At 40.5% G+C, this 27,534-nt stretch overlaps 1 protein-coding gene across 1 annotated transcript in view; it reads right to left on the bottom strand.

Moving 5' to 3' along the window:
- The window catches only part of LOC149167775 (uncharacterized), a 381,496-nt gene that overhangs the window by 280,806 nt on the left and 73,156 nt on the right, over positions 1-27,534 (bottom strand). The window contains 3 exon segments of the mRNA XM_089433143.1: positions 19,278-19,458; positions 20,868-20,975; positions 21,704-22,033. Coding sequence (XP_089289269.1) covers positions 19,278-19,458; positions 20,868-20,975; positions 21,704-22,033 — 619 coding nt within the window.

Raw genomic sequence — 27,534 nt, 5'->3', positions numbered from 1 at the left:
AGCGAGGCGTGATTTTCAGGTATGGGCATCAAATTTGGCCATATTTTTTTTTGTTTTTTCCTTGTTTTTCCTTGGGCTTCAATGACCCATATATTTGCCATGACTTTTGCTTGGATTTGAGTGTATTTTTTTTTGTCATTTTTGTTGCCTTTAGGAGAGGGTTTTTTTGTCAAAAATGAAAAATCCTAATTGTTAGTTTTATTTGCTTAAATTCTTCTTGTGCCCTAGTATTTTTCCATGATTTTTGCTTGGGTTTGACTTGAAATTTAAGCGGGCACCATATGACAAGGGGAGTATACTGATTGAAATACCACCTTGCACAAATTCCTAGACATGAAGTAGGGCTTTGCACAAAAACAAATCTAGAAATCATTCGTAGAGCCCTCAAATCATTGGAAGAAATAGAGACAACCAAAGTGACCAAGGCAGCTCTGAAGAGTCAAATGGCAGGGGGTGGAGTGGTGGGATTGGGAGGTGATCGTGAGAGTGGTACTGGTTCTTCAACATCAGTGTCTGCAGTCAACCCCACAGCTGCCTCATCATTTTTTGTTCCTAGAACCACACCTGGTGCACAACCATCTATCACATCAACTCTTAAAAAAAGGGAGAAGGAAGAAGTTGACAAGTTGTTGGGCAGGTGTCTTCTTTGGAGTGATGTTCCTTTCAGCATTGCCAGGAACAATCCATTTTTCCAGCTCGCGATTGATGTTATTGCTATTGTTGGCCCGAGGTACAAAGCCCCTTCCTATGATGACTTTAGAGGGCGTATTCTTCAGAATGAAAAGGTTGAATGCACTAAGAGATTGGAAGGACTTTAGGAACTCATGGGAACACAAAGGATGCATTGTGATGTCAAATGGTTGAACCGATCAAAAGTGTATAACCTTTATTAACTTCTTGGTTAATTGTCCCAAGGGGGCAATGTTTATGAAATCTGTTGATGCATCTGCACATATCAAAGATGCACGGTTATTATGTGATTTGTTGGACGTGTTCATTCAAGAGGTGGGTCCACAACATGTTGTCCAAGTCATAACGGACAATGCTACAAATTATGTTGTTGTTGGCAGGATGCTTATGGAGAGGCATCCTAACTTATTTTGGACACCTTGTGTTGCACACAACATTGACTTGATGTTGGAGGACATAGGAAAAATTCTTTTTGTTAAGGATATTGTTGAATCATCAAAAAGCATTACAAAATTTATATATAATCATGCATATGTGCTTCATTTGATGAGAACATTCACCAACAACAAGGAGATGGTGCGCCCTACCATTACACGGTTTCCGACTAGCTTCGTAACACTTCAATCCCTCTTGAACTCTATGTGGGATGTGAAGCGAATGTTTCTTTCAGAGGAGTGGTGTGCTTTGTCATATAGTCGCAAACCAAAGGGAGAGGCCATATGCAAGCTAGTTTCTTACCAGGAAAGCTTCTGGGTAAAATTGCAAGAGGTGTGTAGCATTACTGAACCTTTGGTAAAGGTTCTTCGATTAGTTGATGGAGACAAGCCCGCAATGGGCTACTTGTATGAGGCCATGGATAGGGCCAAAGAATCCATTCACAGTTATTATGATGATAAGGGGGATGAGGGGTTTGAGAAACAACAACTGATATGGGAAGTGATTGATGAGTGATGGAACAATACACTCCATCGTCCCATTCATGTTGCAGGGATCTACTTGAACCCCACATTTTCTTACTCTTGTGGATTTATTATTTGACACTGAGGTCATGAATGGATTCTTCATTTGTGTTATAAAGATGGTGCCATCTCCAGCAAAACGTGCAAAAATCTCCAAAGAAATGGAGATATACAAGATGGCAAGTGGCACATTTAGCTTTGACATGGCTATTGTGGATAGGAAGACTAAAATGCCAAGTAAGATTTAGTTTGTTTCAAATTTCATTGTCTCTTCATACTTTGCTTCAACTTTCAAATTTCAATTTTTTTTCTTATGTTTATCTTATTTGTTGTAGATGCATGTGGAGAAGCTATGGTGGCAGAGTACCCAATCTCCAAAGGCTTGCCATTCGAGTGCTCAACCAAACATGTAGCTCCTCTGGATGCAAGCGCAACTAGAGTGTATTTGAAAAAATACACACCAAGAAGTGCAACAGGTTAAAAATTTTCCAATTAATTTTTTGAATTCATTAAATAATAAACAATATAATTTATTATTTTAAATGTTTATAATTTATTAATTTATGACCCTTGTACAAGTTGGAGTCTCAGCGCCTTAATGACATGGTCTACATCTACTACAATCTTCGATTGTGAGTGAGGCAACTTGAGAGAACACCTGATGTGGAGGCCATCTCATTGAATGGGATTGACACCACTGCTGCATGGAGGGTTGAGGCCGAGAGGCCTACCATGGAGTGAGCCCTTGATTGGTTAGAGGAGGAGGTAGTGGAGGGGGTAGCAACTACAAAGGAGGAGGAGTAGGAGGAGCAACAGGAGGAGGAGGTAACACCACCTACCATGGTCACCAGTAGAGGATGTGGTCTACCTCCTATAGCTCCTAGTTCTTCAGCTTCTAGATAAGATAAGATAAGATAATTTTATTAATGTCCAACAAATGACCATAATAGGTCAACGGGACTGTCGGTTACAATGATTACATCATGCCAAGCCGGTGGACCAAACGGTCCCCTTTAACATTTCTTTTAAAAAGCAGAAAATACATCTATAATCTAAGTAAATGTAAATGTAGAAGCTAGAAGCTCTCGGCTTCGAAACAAAGCACTGCGATGAAGCAGAGAAGGAGAAGAAGAAGAAGCAGGGAAGGAGTCTCCTGTCCAGTTCCTACTCCTAACATCCGAGGTCGAGAGAAGAAAACTGAGAGAAGTTTGTCAAAGTCTGTTGTCCTATGGGCATACTAGGTTGTCGTTGCTGTCACCTAGAGGTTCTAGGGCACCTCCCAGGGGTGGATCCAATCCTGGAGCGTTGGTGCAGTCTAGTGGGTCGGCCCCCCCGGGACCGCACTGATCTGGTCTCAGTGTCTATGGGTCGGTCAATGGTTCTTTTGGTGCCCCGCGCTGATGGTAGCGCCCTAAAGAAGTCCGTGATCTTCTGCGTGGTGTCCGATCTGGTGGGGGGCTGAAGAAAACGGGCCCAAAATCTGAAGGCCTCCTGGAGATAAAGTGCAAGGCATCTCAGATCAACATATCTGAGGAAGCTGGTCAAAGTCTGAGAAGACCTAAAGAGACAATGGAAACGACCTCGAATCTCGTAGTAAGTAGGGCATCCGAAGATGAAGTGTGTCTCTGTCTCTATCTCCTATAAGTGACAGAGCTGGCAAATCCTATCTGCCCTATCAATGTGGTGATCTGTCTCCACCCGGAGTCTGTGAGACCCAACTCTGAGCTGCCCGAGGGGGATTCTAAGGGCATGCATCCAATGTTGGAACATGTACTGGGGTCTGATGATGAGCCCATCCCTAATCTCCAGGCAATGCTCCGCGTAGAAGGCCATTTTTGGACGCAACCCATTGGGAGGATTGGTCCATGTAGTCTGAATGTATCGTCTGTAAATATCCTCCTTAATGATTTTATTCAGCTCTTGCTGATTGGGAAGGAGGTGGCCTAGAGCATTCAGAGAGTACTGAAAAGGAGGGAGATGGTCAATCTGGATTCCTGAAGCCTCCAGAAGCTCTGTCACACCGGTGTACCAACATTTGGATCGGCCTGTCTGCATACGGGCAATGTTCTCCGAGGAGCAATATGCTAAGTATGGGTATCTGTCACGACCCTTCCTCGCATCTGCCAGGCCTCAGAGCCTGTGCAGGAGCGACACTAACCTGAATATCACCTCTAGGCGAAAAGGTTGAGCCCCGAACTCTGCTAGAATGATGTGCTGAGGAACTGTCTGCTTGCACCTAATGAAACGGCGCAAAAGGAGGGTTTGGACCCGCTCTGTTGAAGCACAATCCGACTCTAGGAGAGAGGGACCCCAAATCTCTGAGCCGTAAAGCACTGTGGGGTGAATCAAAGTGTCCATGATGCTCATTTTGGATGAGATGTCCTGGAAGTGGTGCCGAAAACACTGCCTCTCCGGAAGGGCTAGGAAGCCATACCCTTTGTTGATCCGAGGCTGAAGAGTTGGCCGCAGGCTGAAGCGAGGCCCTTTAAACTGAACTCCCAAATATGTATAGGTGCTAACAATCTCGACCTCTTCTCCTTTAAATAGGAAGTGGAAGTCCGAGGTTTTCTTGACTCCATTAAAGATAATCACTTTGGTTTTACCCAAGTTCACAGTTAGATGCCTCCGCTCACAAAAAGATGCAAGAGCATCCAGCTGCCTCTGAAGGCCTTCTTGGGAGGAGGCGATAAGGGCAACATCGTCTGCAAAGAGGAGGATGGAAATCAAGACCTAGTGAAGAAGACACCCATTTGTATCCTGGATATGCTCCCGGAGGAAGGACTCAAGCTCATCGATATAGATCCTGAATAAAGTAGGAGAAAGGGGGCATCCTTGCTTGACTCCAATGGTGCTTCGGATGAAATCCGACATTCCTCCGACTATGCGGAGACGGCCAAGGACGGCCTCATAGAGGCGCATGATAGCTATCAGGAGAGTCGAGGAAATGCCAATCTCTCTTAGCCTCTGGAAAAGATCTTCCCTCGGGATTGAGTCAAAGGCCTTCCGGAAGTCTACAAAGCAACAATACACTTTAGAGGATCGATGCCTAGCCTCCTCGATCACCGCACTGTGGTCGATCGTCTGGTGGTCTGGGTGGAATCCTGCTTGGCCCTTGGCCCTGAGTTGTCTCTGCTCAAGGAAATGGGAGAGTGTCCTATGGAGTGCTGTAGCGTATAGCTTGGAGGATGTGTGCCCAACCATGATTGTCCTGTAGTTGTTGGGGTCGGAAGTAGGCCTTGACTTGTGGATCAGGTAGATAATGTGGTATGACCAACCATCCGGAAATCCATCCCGAACCACCTGATTGAAAAGGTCCACCAGATATCCTACTAGGGGGCGAAGTCCATGCTTGAAGAATTATGCCTGGAAGCCTTCTTCGTCTACTGCCCTGCTGCTATTCATTGTCCATATTGCCTCTCTGATATCTTTTTTGGAGAAAAGGTGGCAGGAGGTGGGGGGGGGGAAGTAACCTGAATCAGAGGCTACCCAGGAATGTCATACAGCTGGGAGGTGTGAGAGAACATTGAGGCAGGATCAAGGTCGACTGGGGTAGGTGAGCGCCGAGAAAGGATGGTCCCCCAGAAATCTTTAGGGGAGCGAAGGAGGAGAGTAGAAAGAACCTGTCTCCTATGGGCAATGAAAAGGCGCTTCTTGCGGCGAAGGAGGCGACAGTAGGCTGAACAGAGGTCTGGGTATGTTGGTAAGGAGTTCCGGAATGCGTGTCGGAGGTCCTGATGCATAGACTTGCATTCCTGGTCATACCATTTATTCATAGGGCAATTTCCCGGTTTGCAGGAGGTGGTGGCGGTACGGGTAGAATGGGGGAAGGATTGGAGCGCAGCTTCCCAGATTGCATATGAGAGGCACTGGTATTTGTCCTTGGCGGAGCTGAGAGAGGCAAACTGGGACTCCGATGGGAGTGTCTGTCTGAGGATAGAGGAGAAGAGATCAGGGTCACCCTCCTCAAATCGGAAGGTGGTCTTGGGAGGGCTGTAGGGAAGAGTAGGAGATGGATTCGGGAGGTCAAACTGCAGAGAGAGTGAGAGAAGTGCATGATCTGCGAGAGGGATGGGGGTGATCGAGAAATTTTTGATGTAAGGGAGGAGATTTGGGTTTGCAATAGTGTAGTCAACCACACTTGCTCCGCCTCCAAATGGTCTGCAGGTAAAGAAGTGCGAGGATGGGAAACATGGTAGGCCATTCAGAATTACCAGCTCATGAGATTCTCCCAACTGTAGCAGATATCTCCCATAGGCTGTGGTGGGTCCCAAGTGATCCTCGGAGGTCCGGTGCATGCCGATCGTGGTCGGGTCAATCCCCCAAGTGCAAAACTGTCCGGTCATGCATAGGAGCCTGGAGGTCTTTCGTCCCGGCATTGAAATCCTCCGTGAGAATGACGTCCCCTACTGCCGAAAACCTGGTGATGTTCGAGTACAGGTCTGTAAAAGGGTCTTCGTCTGAGCTATTGTGAATAGCGTAGGAAGACGAGATAGGTGGGAAGTAACAGACTGCGACATAAATGTCTCTCGGATGTGATGTTCTGGCTCTGATCTGAATCCACATGAATCTGGCATACTCATCGGTCGCGACCACCGATACTCTGCCCCTGAGGCTATCACGGACGAGGCAAGCAACACCCCTTGATCCCCTGACACCTCCTGAACTCTGTGTCTCCTGTCTGCAAACTGCAGTCCACTGGTATCCTATAATGTCGAGGAGAGGTCGGACTCGGCTCGCATGAGTCTCGATAACTAGGAGGATGTCTGCTGAGCTGAGGGCTTCATAAAGTAGGCCTGGTGAAGACCTGGTGAAGACCAGAAGGAGCCATTGCCATTCCAGCAGTGAACCGAGAGATCCGTGCCCCGCCTCCTCTCCGCTCGGGCCCGTCATTTGGAGCTACCTGAACGAGATGCCCATCCTAGGGGAAAGGTGTCTCGAATAACTGCCCGAAGGTTTCTAATCACTGCCCATTTTCCTGCCTGTCTTGCTGGTGCAACCTGTTCCCTGGCCTGTTTCAAATTTTCAATTCAGCTACTTGAGCTCTTCTGAGGTCTTCATCCAAAAACACTTTATTCGGAAGAGAGAATAGCTTCTGCTTGGCTCGGAGTACCCGATGTCTATCCGAAGAGTCACGAAACCTGAAGAAGAGGGTAGAGTCCTGCCCTAACCATGCTTTGTCCAAGTTTATGTCTGGTATGTCGAGAGTGTCGCATAGAAACTTGTTCCCCAGTTCCATTGGGTCCGCTGAGGGGGGAGGTGTAGGGAGTCCTCTTACCTTAAGATTTAATTCTCTTGCTCACCGGGTTCTTTCCTCCACGAGCTTTGCCTGCACTACTTCCTCCACCGCTATGAGCGGAGGGGCCTTGTCCTTTCCTTTGACCACTTGTGCCCATGTGTTGATATGCGACTCCGTTTCCTATTTAAAGGACATTTGTTGGGATCTAAATTCCTCCTGTTTGCTTTTAAGATCTCTAATCTCCGCCTGTAAAATCTCGTCAGAATTCTGCCCGGCACTTTGTTCTCGGTATTCCTGCAGTGTTTTTCTAATAGATGCGTTGTCTCCCTCTACTGATAGAACTCTGTTTGACAAAGTGCTGATGTCGGCTCGCAGCCCGCAATTTTCCGCCTCTAAGTGTTCCATTTTCCTCATAATTTGTCTAATTTGGGATGTCCAGAAAGCAAAATCTATTTCTAATGCAATATCGGTGGGGTTGTATACATTCTCACCTTTATTGTGGCACTGTGGTAAGCACTTCATCGTACCTCTGTTGTTGAAATCTTTGGACAGTGGCGTTTCGGCTTCCCCAGGGTCCTTGTTGTGTTGCTGCTCTGTCATGGTTGGAGCAACTAATTTTTCCAGGGCTGAAAAAGGTTGTAGAAGGCAAGGTCGACGCCGGACGGTGGCTGTGTGGCCAAGGTCGACGGCAAAAGTGGTGGCAGCGGTGGCAAAGATTGACGGCTTTGCAGCGGGCAGCACCAGCAACTGCGTGGCCGTGGAGCAGCTGCGTGGAGTCTGGACGGCTCGTGGAGCAGCTGCGTGGAGCAACAACGCTACATGGAGTCTGCACAGGTCGTCGACAGAGGTCGTGGAGCAGCAACGCTGCGTGGAGTCTGCACAGGTCGTCGACAGGTCGTGGATCAACTGCGTGGACGGGTAGTGGAGCAGCTGCGTGGAGCAGCAATGCTGCGTTTACAGCCTACAGGTAACCGTGGAGCAACAGCAGATGGATCGAGGGTTTGCAGGCAACGAAAGGGACTGAGGTAAGGGAGAACCGACGGGAGAGCCAACAGGACGGGATGGGAGAGCCGACGGGAAAGCAAACGGGACGGGAGAGCAGACAGGACGGGGAGCAGACGATAATTGAAATCTGAAGTGGATCTGTAAGCGTCATTCGTCATTTGTTCTACAAAGGTTATTCAAAATAGTTTGTTTTCTCAAAGAATAAAAGAATTTTCGTTAGTGGCTAGGTAGAAACAAATCTTTGTCCCATTCATTAGCTAGGGTTTGTCATTGTGTTTGAACGCTGAACTTTTCCAGCTAAAAGTTAAAACAGAGGTTGCCAATGAACAATGTGTGTTGCCTCATCTCCCTATTCACTAAGTTTGCACCAAACAAAGCGAGGAGCTCTACAGAGTCCACTGCCAGCCCCAGGGCCTTCTTCATTTAGAGCGAAAGTTGTTATATTTTCTCGCAAGAGGGGCAGAGGAAATCAGTGGTACTAGTTACTTGGTTCATTTCATTATTCATTATATTATGACTCATGATATAAGATACATTATTATATTTTTTGTTGAGATTTTGAGGCTGAGTCGGGACTCAAGACTCAGCGTTCAGGGCATGATTCATTGTTATGTGTGATGTAGCACTAGACATATTACACATCTTATATATTAGTTCTCTTTTCATATCTATGTGTCAATGCATTTATTTTATGTTGTGGATGCTCTAGATACTAAAAAATGAAAAAAAAAATGGATTTTTTTGTATTTGCCGATTGTTTGCCAATTTTTACCGATCTTTTCCTGATTTTTACAATTTTTTCCAATTTCAGACGATTGTTGATTTAATCCCGATCGCAATTATCACAAGACTGGGACATAATCTTATATTAATGCAAGTCTGCATGAGACCTTGCTTATTTTGTTGTCACAACTTATTACAGTTCATATGACTTCTATAAGAACTTCTCCTTTTCATAGCTCAAAGGTTTGCAAGATACAAATGCAGCATTATCAGATCAATTTTCATAAGATTTGTTTCAAACCTTCATATCTTGCTACAAGATAAGTCATCAAGTCATCATCCAGGGTGTTTCTTGCAAGACTGAGCTTATGAAATTGATTTTGGTCCTCCACAAGTTTAAATCCTTGTTTAGACATACTAGATATAATGCTAATGTTGGCCACATTCATTGTATTGTATTTACATATACAACAATTTTTACCTCAGAATCAAATTAATCCTTGGATGTAATTCCCAGTAGATCATGATTGGACCTACCAACAGAAGGCTCAGACTAGATTACTAGAAGGGTTTCTTCAGGGAAAAATTATGATCCCAATACAGAGGAATACTTGATAATTTGATCAATACTACAGAGATCACTTGGATCAATATTGCACTGAAATATAGTACTTGCACAAAGTCAACATATAGAGGGCTTTCAATTCGATGATCTTTATATAGAGATATAGATCATTAGAGAACTCGGGCTTACAGATGCTCAAATTTGGACTTAACATGACCTTGACATGTAGATGGTAGCCCGGTTTCAGAGATGTCATGTTTGCTTCCATAGAGAGAGAAATTATGGACTCAAATCACATCATGTCATGGACCATGCTTCAGAGATATCAATACGGAATTTCAATCCACAGAATTTGATCAATACCTCATGGACCATACAGAGGACCTTTGATATCCCATGTAGCTTGAATATATGCCCAGAAATTTGATCAAATATAAACATTTATTGGGATCAAATTTTTTATCATACCTTAGTGAAGAGAGCTTGGATCTCCTTCTCCATAACTTGGATTAAGCTTCGGACCCTTTCCCGCAGACCATTGATCTTTTCTTGGAACATGGATCAACAAGCTTAGATTCACAAACAGGTACGGACTTATCACTATCTTCTTCATTCCACAGAATAAAGATGGCTTGGCCTTTATCCCACAGAGATCATACACAGAGGAGACTTATCATAGATCTCAAAGGCTCAGATGCTTGTTGAACAATATACAATCCAAATGCCACATAGATTTGGATTCATCCCAAGAATTCTCATCTAAGTTGCACAAAGCACTGAAATGTTTCGGAATTTCCGAAACGGGTATGTTTAGAAACATCACCTCCCAAAAATGGAAACGTCAACCGAAACATCACACACACACACACATACATGTGTGTGTGTGTGTGTGTGTGTGTGTACAGAGAGAGAGAGAGAGAGAGATAAATAAGAGTATAACACATTATCTTGCAAGAAATAAGGGAATAAGACCCATAGGTCTTACAACTTAGAGTCCATTAATTTGGATGTCATAGAGTAGGTTCACACTTGACATTGTTTGGCAATGGTTATCACCATAATAGGTTTTGAACTTATCACAAAGGCAATCTTACAAAGGAGGCTCGAGCTACCACAGATCCATAGATCCAAATCATACCTCACAGCTTAATACAGATACCTTAGGATTCTCCCATAGATTCTCAAATAAGCATAGGTACAGTGCTCTTGAGAACCTTCGAACTTCTGAGATAATATGTCACAAAGATTTTCGAATGCCATAGAAGCCTTACAAAATTCAAAAAACATCTGCCTTACATAATTCAGAAGTCATAGAGATGCTAGATAACAGAATCATTGGTCTTGGACTATGGCTTCTGAGATTCGGTTAAAAGAATTCTAAAAATTTGATCCAAGAAGGAGAAGGTATCTTTTGATCATACTTCAACTGTGATCAACAACTTTCTAGCTTCACATAGCTTTGATGCCATGTTGATAAACCATTTCTAATCTATAGATAATTACTTGTGACATCATTTATCATTATTTTATTCAATTTTCATCAAGCAATTATACATCAGAAATTCAGCCAATACTAGTGATAAGAAGGTAGAGATCACAGTGCACAATAACAAGAGACACCAGTGTTTAGGTCAGAGACCAAGGAAAAAGCCCACAAGGAGGAAAACCCAATCAAGCTTTTCCTTAGAGAGATCCTTCAACAAGACATAAAGACATAGATAATACTGGCCACAAGATGACTTCCACAAGTGCTAAGTCTCCAATGCAAATGTATCAAATACAATATCAACGAGTAGTCCAACAAGATCGACTCCAAGAGGTTAATCCTCCTACCATACCACGGTAACCATGCTTAGATAACACCTTCCTTTAGGCTTGGACTTCAGATAGAAGTCTCGGATCTAAGACAAGAGATGGATCTGAGGTGACCTCAGTCCTCGGCCTAATCACAGGCCTGAAGTAGCTCAAACTCGGACCAATATATATACCTAAATCACATAATGGAAGGCTCAGACATCCTCTAGGACTTGGCCTAGATCAACAATCTCAAACATGTACAGATCTTCTCGGACTACAAGAGGCTCAATGTAATCTCCTAGATCTCAGCCTAGTAGCAGACAATAATCTCGGACAAGGTAATGTTCTCGAACCTTATATGGTACCCCAGCGACTCAGACAAGGGGCAGACCTCAAAGCCTCAAAACTTCAAACTTCGTACCTACTGCAATAGCACAAAACTTGAACTTCGGACCTCAATAGTAGCCACAGAACTTAGACTTCAATTCGGACCAGATCAGACTTTAGGAGAGATAGAGAATGAATATATTTTTCACTTGTTTAGCCCTGGACTTCTTCCTTGTATCCCTTTGCATAGGAGAACAGATCTGATGAATGTGTATGATTGAATTCCTTGGCAAGGAGGACAAATGGAGCTATTTATATAGCCTTCATGGGATCTGAATAGGTGCCTTTCTAGGGCAAGCCGACTTGATCATCTAGAAGGGTTGACTTAGCACTTATGGAGTCACTTGTAATTACAAATAAAATAATATAATTTTTCTTTTTTACAAAAATACATTTTTGACCAAATCAAAAGCATGAAGAACATGATAGAAACAATAATAATAATTTTGTTTTTCTAAAGTACGATAAATAATTTTTATGAAGACCGACCATATGTACAATTTCAAAACTTTGAGCCCCTCAAGATTTGCTTCTCTCCATACCATAAATCTCAAATTACTTCTTGGTTACTTTTTGGGTTTATCATCGAATATCAAGGCACTAGGCTTGAGATTAGACCACTGTCTCAACAGTGGTCATTCTTAATCTAAGAGGAACAAGCTTGCTTGTTCCCTTTTATCAAGATTTAAAATAATTCTATCTTGCTTAAGTCTGCTCTCATTTTTCACTAGATGTTCTTAAATTATTCTAGACTCTTATTGCTTCATGTGCAAGTTCATTTAAGCTGACTGATAAACGAAGTTTCACTGTTCTCTTGGCAGAAGATTGGAGGCTGCCATTAATCTTCCAACAATCCGATTTGGTTGGAGCTAAGGGACAGAACGCTGAGGCTGCCCATTGAGCAGACTTTAAGCCTCTTTTGAGGCAGTCACAAAGAGCAGCAGGGGGCGTGTTAATAGTCTTCAAAAGTACCTTTGAAGCAGACCCCAATTATTCCTTAAAGTTGACTTTCGTTCCAGCCTCCTTGGACAGACTTTACTATATCTCAAAGATTAATTTTCCTTGCAGCCTGTGGGCAGACTTTGCATCATTTAAAGACTGACTTTTAGCACCTTTGGGATGGACTTGTAATGCCTCTTTAAGAGGTTCACAAGTTTTGGTGGAAGAATTTACCTTTTGAAATTATCCAAAACTGTCTTGTAACCTTTTTCCTAATTGTATTTGATTTTTCACTTCATTGGATTTCTCAAAGACTAATTTTCCTTGCAGCCTGTGGGCAGACTTTGCATCATTTAAAATTTTAAAGACTGATTTTTAGCACCTTTGGGATGGATTTGTAATGCCTCTTTAAGAGGTTCACATAAGTTTTGGTGGAAGAATTTACCTTTTGAAATTATCCAAAGCTGTCTTGTAACCTTTTTCCTAATTGTATTTGATTTTTCAATTCATTGGATTTCTCAAACACTAATTTTCCTTGCAGCCTGTGGGCAGACTTTGCATCATTTAAAGACTGATTTTTAGCACCTTTGGGATGGATTTGTGATGCCTCTTTAAGAGGTTCACATAAGTTTTAGTGGAATAATTTACCTTTTGAAATTATCCAAAACTGTCTTGTAACCTTTTTCCTAATTGTATTTGATTTTTCAATTCATTGGATTTCTCTTTAAAGGGATAGCTATTCATAGCCTCCTCATTGTACTTACTAAGCATTTGGAGAAGGCATTTTATCCTTGAAAAGGATTTCATTGTAAGTCTTTCTCCAATTCCATTCTTCTATCCTTCATTCAACAAGAGGGATCTAACTTTAATAAAAGATTAACATTTCTTTTGGGAGCTTGGGGATTTTCCCCTTGGCATCCCATTTTCCCAATTGGGGAAGGTGTCCTTTTGAATGGTTGCTTGAGTGGCTAGTTTGTTTCTTTTCTTTCATGCATCTTTAGTTTCTCTAAATTTTACATGTTATGCAAATTGAATGTGTTGAATGATCTTACTTAATTTCACTTCCTTAATCTATTTGTCTCATTCATCTTGCAATTGCTTTCTTCCTTAAGTTAGAGGATTAACTTGCTTCTACATCATTTTGGCAAACTCATTAGGTTCAATTGCTACAATTTCATTAGCTAGTTCTATTTTCAATTTTGTCATTTATTTTGCAAGTAAGTCTCTCTTTCATAGCAATCATTGCACTAACAAATCTACCTCCAACATAAGTTGGATGAAGTAGACAGTAGGGAACCTCCACCCGTATTGACTCCTCACTCTAAGATTAGGGCCTCAAAAAGGGTGAGGTCTGGGGAACGGAGTTCTTTGAAATTTGTCTTAAAACTTAGGTAACTTAAAATAAATGAAGATAACTCCCACTACATTACAAATTAGGTACACCATCAAGTAACATCATCATTTTAGTTTGTGCTTTATGTGCAAGCTAATGGTATACCAAGAGAGTTTTTAGGTGGGAGTGGAGGAACTGTGTGCCATCAGTAAGCCTTTGGTAAAGATTCTTTGGTTGGTTCATGGAAACAAGCACGCAATCAACTACTTGTATGAGGACGTGGATAGGGCCAGAAAATCCATCCATCCCTATTATGAGGACAAGGGAAATGAGAGATATGATAAATGATTATTGATATGAAGGGTGATTGATGAGGCACTCCATCGCCCCATTCATGTTGCAAGGATCTACCTCAACCCACATTCTCTTACTCCTGCAGTTTTAGATTTGATGTTGAGATTATGGATGGATTCCTCACGTGTTCAGAGAAGGTTGTTAAGTCCACAAGAACACATAGAGACCTCTAAAGAAATGGAGATATATAGGATGGTCATAGCGACATTTGACTTTGACATGTTTGCTCAGGATAAGAAGACCTAAATGCCAGGAAAGCATCATTTTGTCTCAAATTTCAATATCTCTTATTCCTTTGTTTCAAATTTCAATGTTTTTCTTATGTCTCTTATTTGTTTTAAGTGCTTGGTGGACAAACTATGGCTCAAGAATACCCAATTTACGAAAACTTGCCAATTGTTGAGAAATCTAGGGGCAACAAGGTAGGTGATTTCTCTTCTTGATAATTGCTTGTGATGTGTTTTTACTTCACTTAGTTAGCTTCTTCTTTCACTTATTATTATTAGTGTTCTCTATCATCAAACAGCTACCAAAGCATAAAGGACAATGAGACAATAGGACACAGTATGTAGGCTATCAACCAGGGCCAAAACCTCTCCAACTGAGAGGAAAACCCACAAGAATTCTTCTTCTTATAGAATCTTCAATTGACCAATTCCAAGACCTAGACCCTTGACCAAGATCCTCCAAGACTAAGTCAAACCTTTCTAGCAGCTTCTATAAATTTTGACTTCCAACAGCTTCTTTGCAACTTCGACCTATCCAACAACTTCTTCTGCAACTTTGACCTCCCCAGCAGATTCTTTTGCAACTTCGACCTTCGCAGCAAATTTTTCTACAACTTCAATCTACCTAGAAAAAACTTCTGCAAAAACCCTAGATCTTGTTCCTTTCTCCTTCGCTTGGGTAGATTCTCTCTCCTAGAGAATTCAGCTTCCAAAATAGCTCCTTTTGATGACCTAACTTCACTTCTGCAACTCGGCTTTTCTGCAGCAGCAAGAACCCTAATTTCTTCACATGTGTGGAGAGAATTAGCCCAGAAACAATCCCAAAAACTCGACTTTTTTTTCCTCCTTCGTTTTCTTCTTCTTCGCACACCTTTTCTCTCTTGTGATCGAACTTGAGTGTGAGTGTTGTGTATCTCCAAGTGAGGTCGAGGTCTCCTTTATATAGGCTTCTCATTGGGTTGAATTGCTCCTTTAGGTCGACTTGTCCATGTGTGTAGGTTGACTTGATCTTTGCATTATGACTTGGTCTTGGAGGGTTCTTTGACTTGACTTTGACTTAAATAAATTCTTGTTACAATATGTAACATGCCCAAATGGGTCTTTCTTACATGACAACGACTCATAAACCCTAGAAGCTCTCAATTGGAGCTTGACCTATAGAAATAAATTTCCTTGAGCATGAAACCCATGCCTCAAGAACAACAATAACAAATTTATTTTTCTTATTAAATCAAATACATAAAATCATGATTACATATGTCATTATAAAGACCGAACCTAGTTACATATTTCAACACCAATTAGGTCATTATCCAAACATGTGGCTCTCAAGGTGTGAGGGCAACTAGAGTGTGTTTGAAAAAATACTTCATTATAAATTATAATTTTATGCCCATTTCCCTCTAAATCTTGTATTATAATTTATAATTTATGACCCATATACAATTTGGAATCCCAGTGCCTTAATAAAATTGTTCATTTCTACTACAACCTCCAATTGTAGGTGAGGCGGCTTTAGAAAACACCTGACATGGAGGCCATTTCGTTGGATGGGATTGACACCACTACTCATGGAGGAGTGAGACTTAGATGCCTATCATGGACACAAAACCTAATTGGTTACAAGAGGCATACAAGGAGGTTGCAAGGGAGAGAATGATAGAGGAGGATGTTCCAAAGCAGACACCTTTACAAGAGAATGCTATTGACACTAGGAGTGCACCACCATCTTCACAAACTTGGACACAGCAAGTTGCACTTAGTCATAGCACTTGTAGAGGATGTCAAAGTCTAACTTCTCCTTCTTCTTCTAGAGGACATTAGAGTCCAACGCCAACCCTAAGGCCTTCTTCATCTAGAGGAAGAGCCATTACCAAAGCTATTTCCTTTGTCTGTAAAAGGGGTAGAGGGAATCACTAGTTTAGCCCCAGTAAACTGCCATCACTAGAGTTTGGCCCCAGTAAACTGAAGGCAAAAGATCCAAGTTGATAAAACTCCCTACACATTTGCTAAATAAGTAGTTTCTTTAAGAAACAAGTTGCACGGCCTTTGATATTATGTTGTGACCTCAAAGGACTAGATACCAGTTATTTTTTTGTTATTGTGTGGTCCAAGCTTAAGAGTGGTATTTATGTTCATGGTGACATTGTTTCCTGCTCTTTGAATTTGAGAGGAGTCTTCAAACAGTAATGGGATTATCCTTCTCTTGAGTGGATTTCCCTCTTATCATTGGGCACATTTAATTTTGAAGAATATTGCATTGCTAGCTATCTACCTTTACAAGTACATTTTTGGTCATTCGCCAACTTGAGTTGTTTCTAATTCTATCTATTATTGAAAGCACAGTCAAAATCAGCAAAATCACTCTTGCTAACATTCAAACATGTCTACAAAATGCACACGAAAAGATCAAGTTTCTGCAACTCGAATCTCAACTACATCAAGATGAGTTACAACAAACAAGACATCATTCTAAACTTGCTTTTGTTCAGAACAATCACCTTTTTGAGTCTAAAGTTGACTCCCATCAACGGCTAGAAACTAACCAGGTCACTAAGCCCATCTCAGAAGCAAACTTGCATAAAGATGCAGAAGTTCAGGTGGCACTTCCCAAGCCCATCGTCAGACCTTGGGAAGAGCTTGTCAGCAACAAGCATAGAACCAGTCTTGGATATGACAAGGATGTGTCCTTTCATATTCCAGATTACTCAAATCCCATCAAATTTCAAAGTGCTAGATTTCTTCAGGACAACTCATCTTCACCTGCTCCTCGTCCACAACCACAGATTGTCAAATGCCAACACTGTAATCGAGTTGGCCATGTGAAAGATCATTGTTTTGATCTTCACCTATGTGAGCATTGTCATAAAAATACTCATCATTCAAACAGATGCTTCAAAAACAAGCCTCCTGCAAGAACAAAGATTCACCTTGGATGGATCGCTTCTTGGCAATGGGCTTCAACAACCAAGAAGATATTTCGATCATACCACAGAATTTGTTCTCGAGTATTGACACATCTTGCAATTGAGATTTCTTCATCTTCTCACCTTGTATCTGACAGGGGGGAATTGATGGTCATCTACAAGCTTCAAAGATACATCAAGCGAGCCTGAGCCACAGCCTAAGTTTGCTACCTGAGCCTAGAGCCAGAGTCAGCCATACCCAGATTCAGAGTTGTAGCCAAAGACAAAGAAATGCCTCATGAACATGCCTTTGGTTGGTGGCCTTCCTTAAACCACCACAGGTTGAGACCTCAATGGTCTCCCTTTTCAGAACATTAGGGAGCACTTCCTTTAGTAGATGACTTCAACTTCTAGCCAGACTTGGAATTGTTCCAGGAACAACAAGCGTTCCAGATTGAGACCTCAATGGTCTCCCTTTTCAAAACATTAGGGAGCACTTCCTCTAGCAGAAGACTTCAACTTCTAGCCAGATTTGGAATTGTTCCAGGAACTGCACTAAGTGTTCCAGTGTTGGTGGTCATCCTTAAACCACCACCGGTTGAGACCTCGAGTTCTCCCACCTTATACCATCATTTCAGAGAGCATAATCAGCAAGTCGCTGCCATGCATTTTTTGTAGTTCATCTCTCTTCATGGACTCATATACACCCCTTCGAATTAATGGGGGAATGTTGGACACCTAATCTGCTAAGAGTTATGGTGTGTAATATGAACAGTCATTGGAGTCCAAGAGGCCACTTGGAATATGAAAAACATGGGTCATAAGATAATGTATTAATAAGTAAATCTTGAGAATTGAATGCATCTCACGAGTTATCATAATTTTGCCTGTTATTTCCTATGAGTTTAACAACCTGATTTCATTGTAGATTAATCATAATGATGAGATACATTTCTTATATCTTTTGATGATATTGTGAAACTTAGGAGATACAACTCAAGACATGAGTGAGTATTGAAATGCGATGTATCACTAGATATCTTATACATCTTATATATTAGTTGTCTTTTCATATTTGCAATATATTTTTGATGTTGTTGTTCCTTTAGATGTTCAAAATATTGAAAAGCCAAAAAAAATGTATTTTTTTAATTTGCAAAATTTTCCCTGATGTTACTGATAAGTTGTTTTCCTGAGCTCGGAAATTTATTCAATGACACAATGTTTGCAACATCAACTGAAAAATGGGAAAATGTGTACCATCATAAATACTATAATACAAGTGTCATGTTTATGTGCTTGAATGCAGAGTTAAGAGTGAAATATTTTCTCATGTTGACCACATGATAGCAACATTTACAAAGAAAGCTCAAATGAATTTCTAACAATGCAAAGATTCCTTGAGCTCTGTCTAACATCATGGTGTATTCAGTGACAATTTACAGGACATGCAACATATGTAGACAATGGTAGAGGGTACATGCATGTGCCAACCTTAGACAATTGTAGAGTATCAATTGAGGAGTTTTCATAGTCTGATCTGAATTTGTTTTGGTGCATGCGCAAGGAGTGGTTGTGCAAGTTATATGTGCATGCGATATATATATTCCAATCCTGTGCGTAAAGTGTGTGAGTCAAAGAAAGGTTTGTCTGCAACAGATTTCACTCTTGCAACAGTAATGACACATTCAGGTTTGAAGCAGCAGATGTGAAGCTTGGCTTGTAAACAGAAGCCAGATCAGAGTTGGTATGTATTTTCTGCCAGTACCTTAATGAAAGGAAGTAATGAATGTATGAGGGTGTTTTATTGAATCAGAATAACAGTGACAGAGTAGAAGCATTGTAGTATCATGATCCCACTATCTTGACAGAACAAATGTAACCTAGGGTTTGAGCTAGAATGTTATGATGAGGTTGTCTGTTGCTCCTAAGCATTGACAGCATCTAGGGTTTGGAAACTGATGTACTTAAGAGTCCTGGCTATATCTTCAGAGTTTGGGCAGTTGTCTAGTTGATGACTTCCCCTATCCATTTTTTCAGGCTACACCAAACAATTAAAAAATAACTTAAACAAAGGAATAACCATCTATTCAGTGAAGTATATTTAGAGATATTTAATTGAAAAAACAAAATCCCAAAAATCTTCCTTTTCTAACCTGCTACTTTGTAAATTCCTTGGGAGTCTAGTCTTATTGGAGGACCGTTTCTTGAAAATGGGATATCTGTGGGATATGTCCATCGATGAAGAATATCTTTGCTTACAGCACTTCTAAAATTGTCAATTCGTGCAGCATACTCTGAATGAATCTCGTATGTGAAGATTTTATAACCCATTACCTGGATGCAGAACCAATCCAAAGTTTAAAAATACATTTAAAGTAAAATTTGCAAAGCCAACAAATTAATTGCACAACTGCCAGCTCTTAGAAAGTAAAAGGGAGAGAAAGAGCAAAAGAGAATGTTGGAACATGTATTATCTACAGCTACAAATGCTTATGTTGCAAGCAAAATCAGACTTTCTGAGTTTGTATTCATTTGAACGAGAGAATTTATGTGCTGTGAATTGATCAGTTAGAATAATAGATAGAAAGATAATATAGACTTGTTCTATATAAGGGTTATGTAGTAAAATTATCAACATATAAAGCCGATACAGTGCAACAAAAGTTTTCTAAGTGTTTAAAGGCCATGACTCCATGAAAACTTTAAATATGACAATCGACAATAGAAAATTAAGGTAATTATACTCTTGGTAAACAGAGAACAAAAGCTACAACAAAAATCTGATATAAGTTTTATCAATCAAAAATTAGAAACTGTACCATATAAAAACCCATATGACCTGAAACTAAAACATGGTTTCCAAATTGAGACACCGACATAAAATTTTCCATCTCAGGGGAAAAAATATTTTAGAACCAAACGCAAACTGACGAGTACAAAGCACAGTCCCCTGAAATATAATCAGGATACAAAACTTCAAATGAGTAAAACATATTTTATCCTGTGAGAAACACAAATTTCTGTTGAAAACATATTTAGCATCCTTGAAGCAGGAAACTCTGTTTCAAGCAACTAAAAGGTCGACTCGTTCTAAAAAAGGCTTATGCAACAAAATTATCAATATATAAAGCTGATAGAATGCAACAAAAGTTTGCTTAAGCATTTGAAGGCCATGACTCCATGAAAAATTTTGAATATGACAGTCAACAATAGTAAGTCAAGCTGATTATACTCTTGGTAAAGAAAGAACAAAAACTACTACACAAATTTGATACAAGTTGTCTCAATCAAAAATTATAAACTGTACTGTATACAACCAAGATGACCTTAAACTAAAATGTGCATTCTAAGTTAAGATATGAACAAAAAAATTCATCTGAGAAGAAAAACATATTTTAGAAAAAAGTGCAAACTGAAAAGTACGAAGCACAGTCCCCTGAAATATAAACAGGATACAAAACTGCAACTGAGTAAAACATATTTTATCCTGTGAAAAACAGAAATTTCTGTTGAAAACATATTTGGCATCCTTGAAGCAGGAAACCATGTTTCAAGCAACTCCCCAATTTTATTATTTCAGAATTCTTTCATGCCTGCAAAGCTATCACCATTAATATTTTAGGACAACATAGGATATAGATACTGCTGTGACCTTCGAAGATTGAATTGCTTTTTATGCATACCAAGTGTATAGTACAGCTCAACAGCCAAAGCATTTGCCAAAAGAGGTTTAGCTTACATACTTCATCACTAAGCAATCCTTTAACAAAGTCACGCCTGAGTTGTTGATAGTCAAAATTATCGGTAAAGAGAAGGAGCACTTCTGGAGAGCAGATATCAATGAAGCAATCCTGAACAATATTGTCAAAAGTTAGAATTCATTGTGACTTTCTGAAACTCTCCCAAATTCTTCCTAACAGCTCACATTTTTTAATGGTATACTTATTATAGCCTATAGCTATTTAAGGTAACAGAAACAATTTTAATAACAAAATGTCAAAAGTCCAATAAACAACCACATAGATTAACTCATTATAGAAATCTTGGTGCATCAAGATTCAAAACTATCAAAGATCATTCAACTTAATACATTAGTCAGATATTGAATGAACTCTTCTGATATACACATATTCATTCCTTTGGGAAAGTGAAAAGAACTAGTGTCCAGTTTAAAAAATAGAAAAAAAATTCCCTTCCATCAAATGCTAAAGATCTAAAATTTTGGAAGATCTTAAAGCAAGGAAGAGGTAGAACATACCTCACATGCTGGTCAATGTGTTAACCCCAGAATATATAACAGAATTCTTAATATTCAAAAAAAAAAAAGCAATTGTCTATACAAGATAAGAATAATTTACATCAGAATACATAAGCAATAATGACATAAATAAAGCATTTTGCCAGAAGCAGTTATACAAAACTGAAATAATAAAATGAATCAAATACAACTTCCAAATCTAGTCATTAAAAGTAATTATAAGTAAATTATTGCATTGACCATAACTGCACAATTATAGTCCTCCCTGGAATCAAGGAAATGTATAATAGTAAAAGCTTCAAACAAAATTAGAGAAAGTACCTGATGGTCGTTATACAGCTGGACAGCTGACCTATCTGTGACAATTGATTGATCAAGAATTATATTCCCTGAACACTGGTGTGCTTTACCATAATCTTTCTTGTCTTCATAATATAGAAGTTGTTTGGTTTCCGGATCAACTCCTAACAACAGCTCCTCATTTCCAAGCCGATTTTGATGAGTAACAGAAGAAGGCTTTGTGTGCTTAACCACCATGGTCATTACTGAAAGCTTGTCCTTTCTCCTCCTCTCCTTGTGCTCTTGCAGAACTTGCCTCAAAGACATATTACTCACAGTGTCACCACTAACAAGCACAAAATCACCTCGGATCTTTGATGCCAACATAACACAGAAATCAAGATTTGGTTTTCAATAGGAAGCTTTTCAAAATCAACCAAGAATAGACACATCAACTACATGTAGACAAATACATTTTAAGCCAAGAAGCCTCTGAAAGTTATGGTAAACATGGAATGAAAAAGAAAAAAATTATTATATATTCAACAAATAGTTGTAACTTGTCAGTTTACAGGCTATATGCAAAAACTAAATGAGCAGGAAAATAAAAACAAAAAGAGGAACTAATCTCAAAACTAAATGGATTAGACCGAGAAAAAAAAGTTACAATGGATGATATGATCAAAGGTCCACAAAAAATGGGAATATAATTTTACGGGCCAGCAGCAAAACCAAAAATCCATGGACTAGATACAGGAATGTAGAAATTTAGGGTGCAACCACATATTTGAAAGAACACTAAGGTGGAGAGAAGATAAAGATAAAGTTTTTTTAATAATCTATATCAGATACATCTGTCACACGCCTTTTGTCATGTCCCATTACAATACATAGCACCCCTAAGTGCTTGTGGCAGTTTAAGCACCTATTTCGTCATGTCACTAACATATGCAAGTGATTAAATTATACAAATATTTATGACTCCTAAATATTATTGGAGTCTTAATAATCCAACATACCCCCTCCCCTCCCCTGACAACAACAAGATGAAAATCATTTTTTTCCAAATCTTTATCCCCTCTTGATACAATTTTTTTATAACAAAACTACAAAAAAGTACAACACATAAAAGTGTTAACTTTCAGGGTTACTTCTAAAGTGCTTACAGCATGCTTGGGGTGCTTCATGAAATTTGAGGTTCATGGTGTTTGTTCATCCCCTAGATGGTCCAAGATATTTTGGCATATGAGATATAGCTCTTGATGGATTTGTAGAGCTAAGATATCTTACTCAATGGATGCTTGAGTTCAGATGGTTGTTGGCTTAGTCTTCCTCCCTTAGAAGTTGGAGCTCTCTTGAGAGTTCAGTAGGATGCCCTTCATTGGGGCCCCATGATGGATTCTCGCTTGGAGAGCCCCATACATGGGCTGAGGAGAGTTGTGCAGCTTGGACGAGGGCATTAGACCCTAGTAGTAATGTGGTAGCTTGGGTTCCTACTCGAAGGAGGCAGATGGCTCAAGGACGCTTGGGGCTTCGATAGTATTCTTGTAGGGGAAGCTAACCGAGTGGAGTACATTGCTTAGGCGAATTGATGGAGTGTGTGGAGGCTTGTGATGGAGGGATCTGCACTTACCTTGCATAGGAGCCATTATTGTACACATCACTTTGGAGCACAACTCATGTACTTAGAGTTTAGCATCTGACTTGTGTTGGCTACAAGTATCGTTTGTAGCTTGCTTGTAAGGGACAAGACCCAACTTGTATTGTTGGCCTCCCTTACCTCTCATATGAATAGAGGAAGCAGAGAATCTTTAATTCATATATGTTCATTCACTCACTTATATTCACTCTTGGGATGAGATGTGACCTAGAGAAGCCTATGCACTAGCCTCTCTATCTCTCTCTTTGTTGTCTTCACATGTGCTCTCTCTCCCTCCCTCAAAGAATCTTAGAGGTATATGGTTAGCGTTTACCCTTAGAGATTGGAGACTAGGGATTTCTAATAAAGACCTAGGGTGGAATTGTTAAGGCGAAGATGAGGAGAGGAGGTCTTCCCCTAGAGGATGTGCTGGAGTGCTTCTTGGATAGTATATCTTCTTGATGTTGAGAATTACAGCTCAAACAAGAAATTCCACACAACTTCAGTGTGAAGATGCAAGAAGTAGTTTGAGATATTTTGAAAAGTAATTCTATTTTCGAAAAATAACTATATTTTCAAAAAATAATTCTATTTTGTAATTCATTTTAATAAAAAAGTGAAAGTCTTATATTTTGTTGTTAAGTCTAAAAAGGTGTATCTCATGCATGCATGACTTAGACTAGGAAAAATAGATTAGGGTTTTGGTCTCAGCAAAACGTATAAAGAGTAAGACATATCAAGATAGAGGTTTTTACACACAATTAAACACTTAAGCAATTGAGCAAGTTAAGCAATAGAAAGAAGTAATGAAAGTAAGAGTAGGCAATCAGGAAAGAGATGTTTAGAGACGTTCTTGGCCAACACACAGTGTCATACAAGGAATCATATAAAGTATGGAATTGTTTTGTATAGTCATACAAGCATGACTGTATGGATCCATATAGTCTAACCTTTGACTATACAAAATCAGCTAACCAATATCCAATCAAAGATGAGCCCAAAAGTCAAATCTGGTCAACAAGTCAAATTTGTAATTCTGGTCAAAGTCAACAGCAGCAGCAACAGCCCTGACAAGTCCTGGTCAACAATCAACACAGCCTCCAAAAAGTTTGGTCAAGGCAGCAGTCAACTTGGCCTTCCAAGCTCAGTCAAATTCAATCAAAACAGTCAACAAAAACTCGGTCAAAGGAGATATAAAGTTTGCAGTCAAACTTCAGCAAACCTGCAGTCAACTGTGGTCAAAGTCTGCGTTCAAGGTGGGTCAACATGCCCAGAAAAATTCGGTTACTTGCTGAATCAATTCAGCCTTCCAAAACAAAGATAAAACCAAGTCAAACATGATGACCCAAGCATGAAACCCATGCTTTAATAAGTTATAATAATAACTCTTTTCTTTATTCTTATAACAAGTACATTACAAGATGACTCAAATACATTTAATGAAGACCGAACCTAGTTACATTTTCCAACACTCCCTCTTAACTAGGGAGGTATTCATCATATACAAGTACAAGGAAGATCTCAACTATATGAACCATGAAGAATTTTTAGGCACCGCAATGCCATGGACTAGATTCCTGACCAGGGCAATCTATCCATTGGTCTCTCAACAATTTAGGTGTCGTAATGCCGTGGACTAGATTCCTGACCAGGGCAATCTATCCATTGATCTCTCAACAATTTAGGCACCACAATGCCACGGACTAGATTCTTGACCAGGGCAATCTATCCAAGTGGGAATAAGATGGACTCAAGCTTTCAGCCTCTCTAGGTACCATCAAGCTTACTTGCTAACCATCAACCCAAAGATCTAGGTGTGTATCCAAAAATAGAGCTCTATAATCAACACCACCTTTTCCAACTTTGGGACCTAGACATCAACACAAAGTGTCAGCCAGATGTCCTCCCAGGAAATGCTTCACTCACAAAGCCTCAACACTCCTTGATCCAGCAGATCAAGGATAACCAATCTCTCCCAATCAAACTAATTGGTAACCAGCATGCTATCAACATCTTCAAGAGATTCGGTTGTGACAGGCCTGGAACACCACAGAATCAAACTGGCAGCATTGTTTCGAAAGGGGCAACTGTTGTCGGACTGGATGGGAGCAGAGGGGTCCAGTGGGACCCCAACTTTTAAGCAGATTGTCTTGCAGAAACAGCAACAGAAAATGAAAGAAGGAGTCAGAATCGAAGGACTGAACAACAAGATGCAGAGTAGCAGGAAAAACAAGGAAAAGACACCAATAATATCTGACAAGACAGACAATACCTCAGAAGACAGGAATAAAGAAAAGCAGAACCGTGCAAACACACAAGACAAAACAGATGCCAAGTCTCAGCCCTCAGAAAATGAGGAGGAATGACCAAAAGAAGACAAAGAGCCAAAAAACAAAAGCAAGGTCCAACCGGAGAAGGAGGGGGAGTCCAGCGCGAACCCCAACAGAAACCCTGTGACCAGCAGTGCATGTAAGCCAAAGAAAAAAGATAGCCTACAGGTGACAATCACTGACCCTGAAATCCAGGCCTACAGGGAGCACATGGCTGAACATGCCATCATTTGTAAATTTATGGGAGTCTGGCCATCTGAAAGGACGTTGTGCCAATGGATAAGACAGCAGTGGAAGCCAAAAGGAGATGTGCAGTTACATCTGGGAGCCAAAGGATTTTTCACAGTAGTCTTTACAAGTTTAGAAGATAAAGATAGAGTGTTCGAAGGTGGCCCGTATTTCCTAGCCGCAGCAGGCTTATATATGAGACCCTGGAAGCCAAACTTCGTCCCGGAGAAGGAATCCTTCACTCAAGTGCCGGTCTGGATTAGACTTTTCTCTCTCCCAATAGATTATTGGGGATTGAATGCCCTAAAGCAAATAGGCGATAAGCTAGGAACCTTTGTTAAAGCTTCAGAGGCAACCATGCAGAAAAGATATACCACCTATGCTAGAATCTGTGTGGAACTGGATGTGTCAAGCGCACTACATGAAGGTTTGTGGCTCGAGTACAGGGATGAGGAATACTTTCAGGCTTTAGACTATGAGCAAATACCTTTCAGGTGTCGGAAATGCCACGAGCATGGACATCTGGTAAGAGACTGTCCATTGAACAGAAAGGAGGCAGAAGAAGAGAAAATACAGAACAACAAAGACAAGAACAACTTCACCAAACCAAAGAACAGGCAGCGCGCCAATAGAAGAAGGAATACTAAAGGAAATACAGAAAGAAACTACTTCAGTAACCCCTTTGAGATCCTAGACCTGGAGACTGACTCGGAGGAAAAGCAGAATAAACCTAATGTGGAGGCAGGGCAAGAAGGACAGGAAGAACCTACAGGAGAAGGAACGGCGGAAGGAGCATTCACTGGTGAAATCCACATGCAGGACAGAACAGCAGAAACGGACGAAGAAACAGAGATGTTAACAAGTGAAGCAGGGAGCGAGGATCTGGAGCTCGAAGAAACCCTAGCTATGGAAGGGATGGACCTTACAGTGCTTGTAGAAAGCTGGAGAGCCAAAGGGATTGAAGCATTACCGGAGGAAGAAATAAGGAAGGTCAATGACCTCTTCATAGCACGGCAGAAGGCAGTAATAGAGAAACAGAAGAAAAAGTTAGGCATAATCAAAGGCAGCATCCCACACTACAAAGCAATACTGGGAAAAACCTCTAGCTCGAGGCACAAACGCCGTAGAGGCCGCAAGTCAAGTGGAGAACACCTGCAGGAGCTGGGAGAGATGCTGATCAACGCAGGTAAGATAAGGCAGCTAAGTGATTATCCGTCCTTCCAACTAATTGTTTAAATATGAAGATTGTTTCATGGAACGCAAGAGGGATAAACAGTCAGGCCAAACAGAGGATTCTGAAGCGGCAGATGCAAAAATACAACCCGGATATGTTGTTTCTACAAGAGACCAAATGCAACAGAGCTCTCATAGATAGGCTACGAGTTAAGTTAGGAAGAAATTTTGAAGTTTTAGAGATCGAAAGCAAAGGGAGAGAAGGAGGCTTAGCTACCTTCTGGGATACAAGAAGATACCAGATTATAACAGCTGAAGCAAGCAAAAATTACTTGGCACTGGAAGTGCAACCTACAGGTAATTCTAAATCTTTTCTATGCATCAATGTCTATAGTCCTCAGAAGTTAGAAGACAAGATCAGTTTCCTAGCGTCTTTAACCAAATTCATAGATAGGCACCCTGATGCTAAATACATATTGGGGGGAGATTTCAACATGATCACC

The sequence above is a fragment of the Pinus tabuliformis genome, chromosome 5_1, assembly GCF_031772625.1.
Source record: "Pinus tabuliformis cultivar Carrire ecotype Pingquan chromosome 5_1, CPIR1, whole genome shotgun sequence".
In the NCBI taxonomy this organism is placed as follows: Eukaryota; Viridiplantae; Streptophyta; class Pinopsida; order Pinales; family Pinaceae; genus Pinus; species Pinus tabuliformis.
The sequence above is the reverse complement of the archived record's forward strand: the minus strand, read 5'-3'. Positions and strand labels throughout refer to the sequence as shown.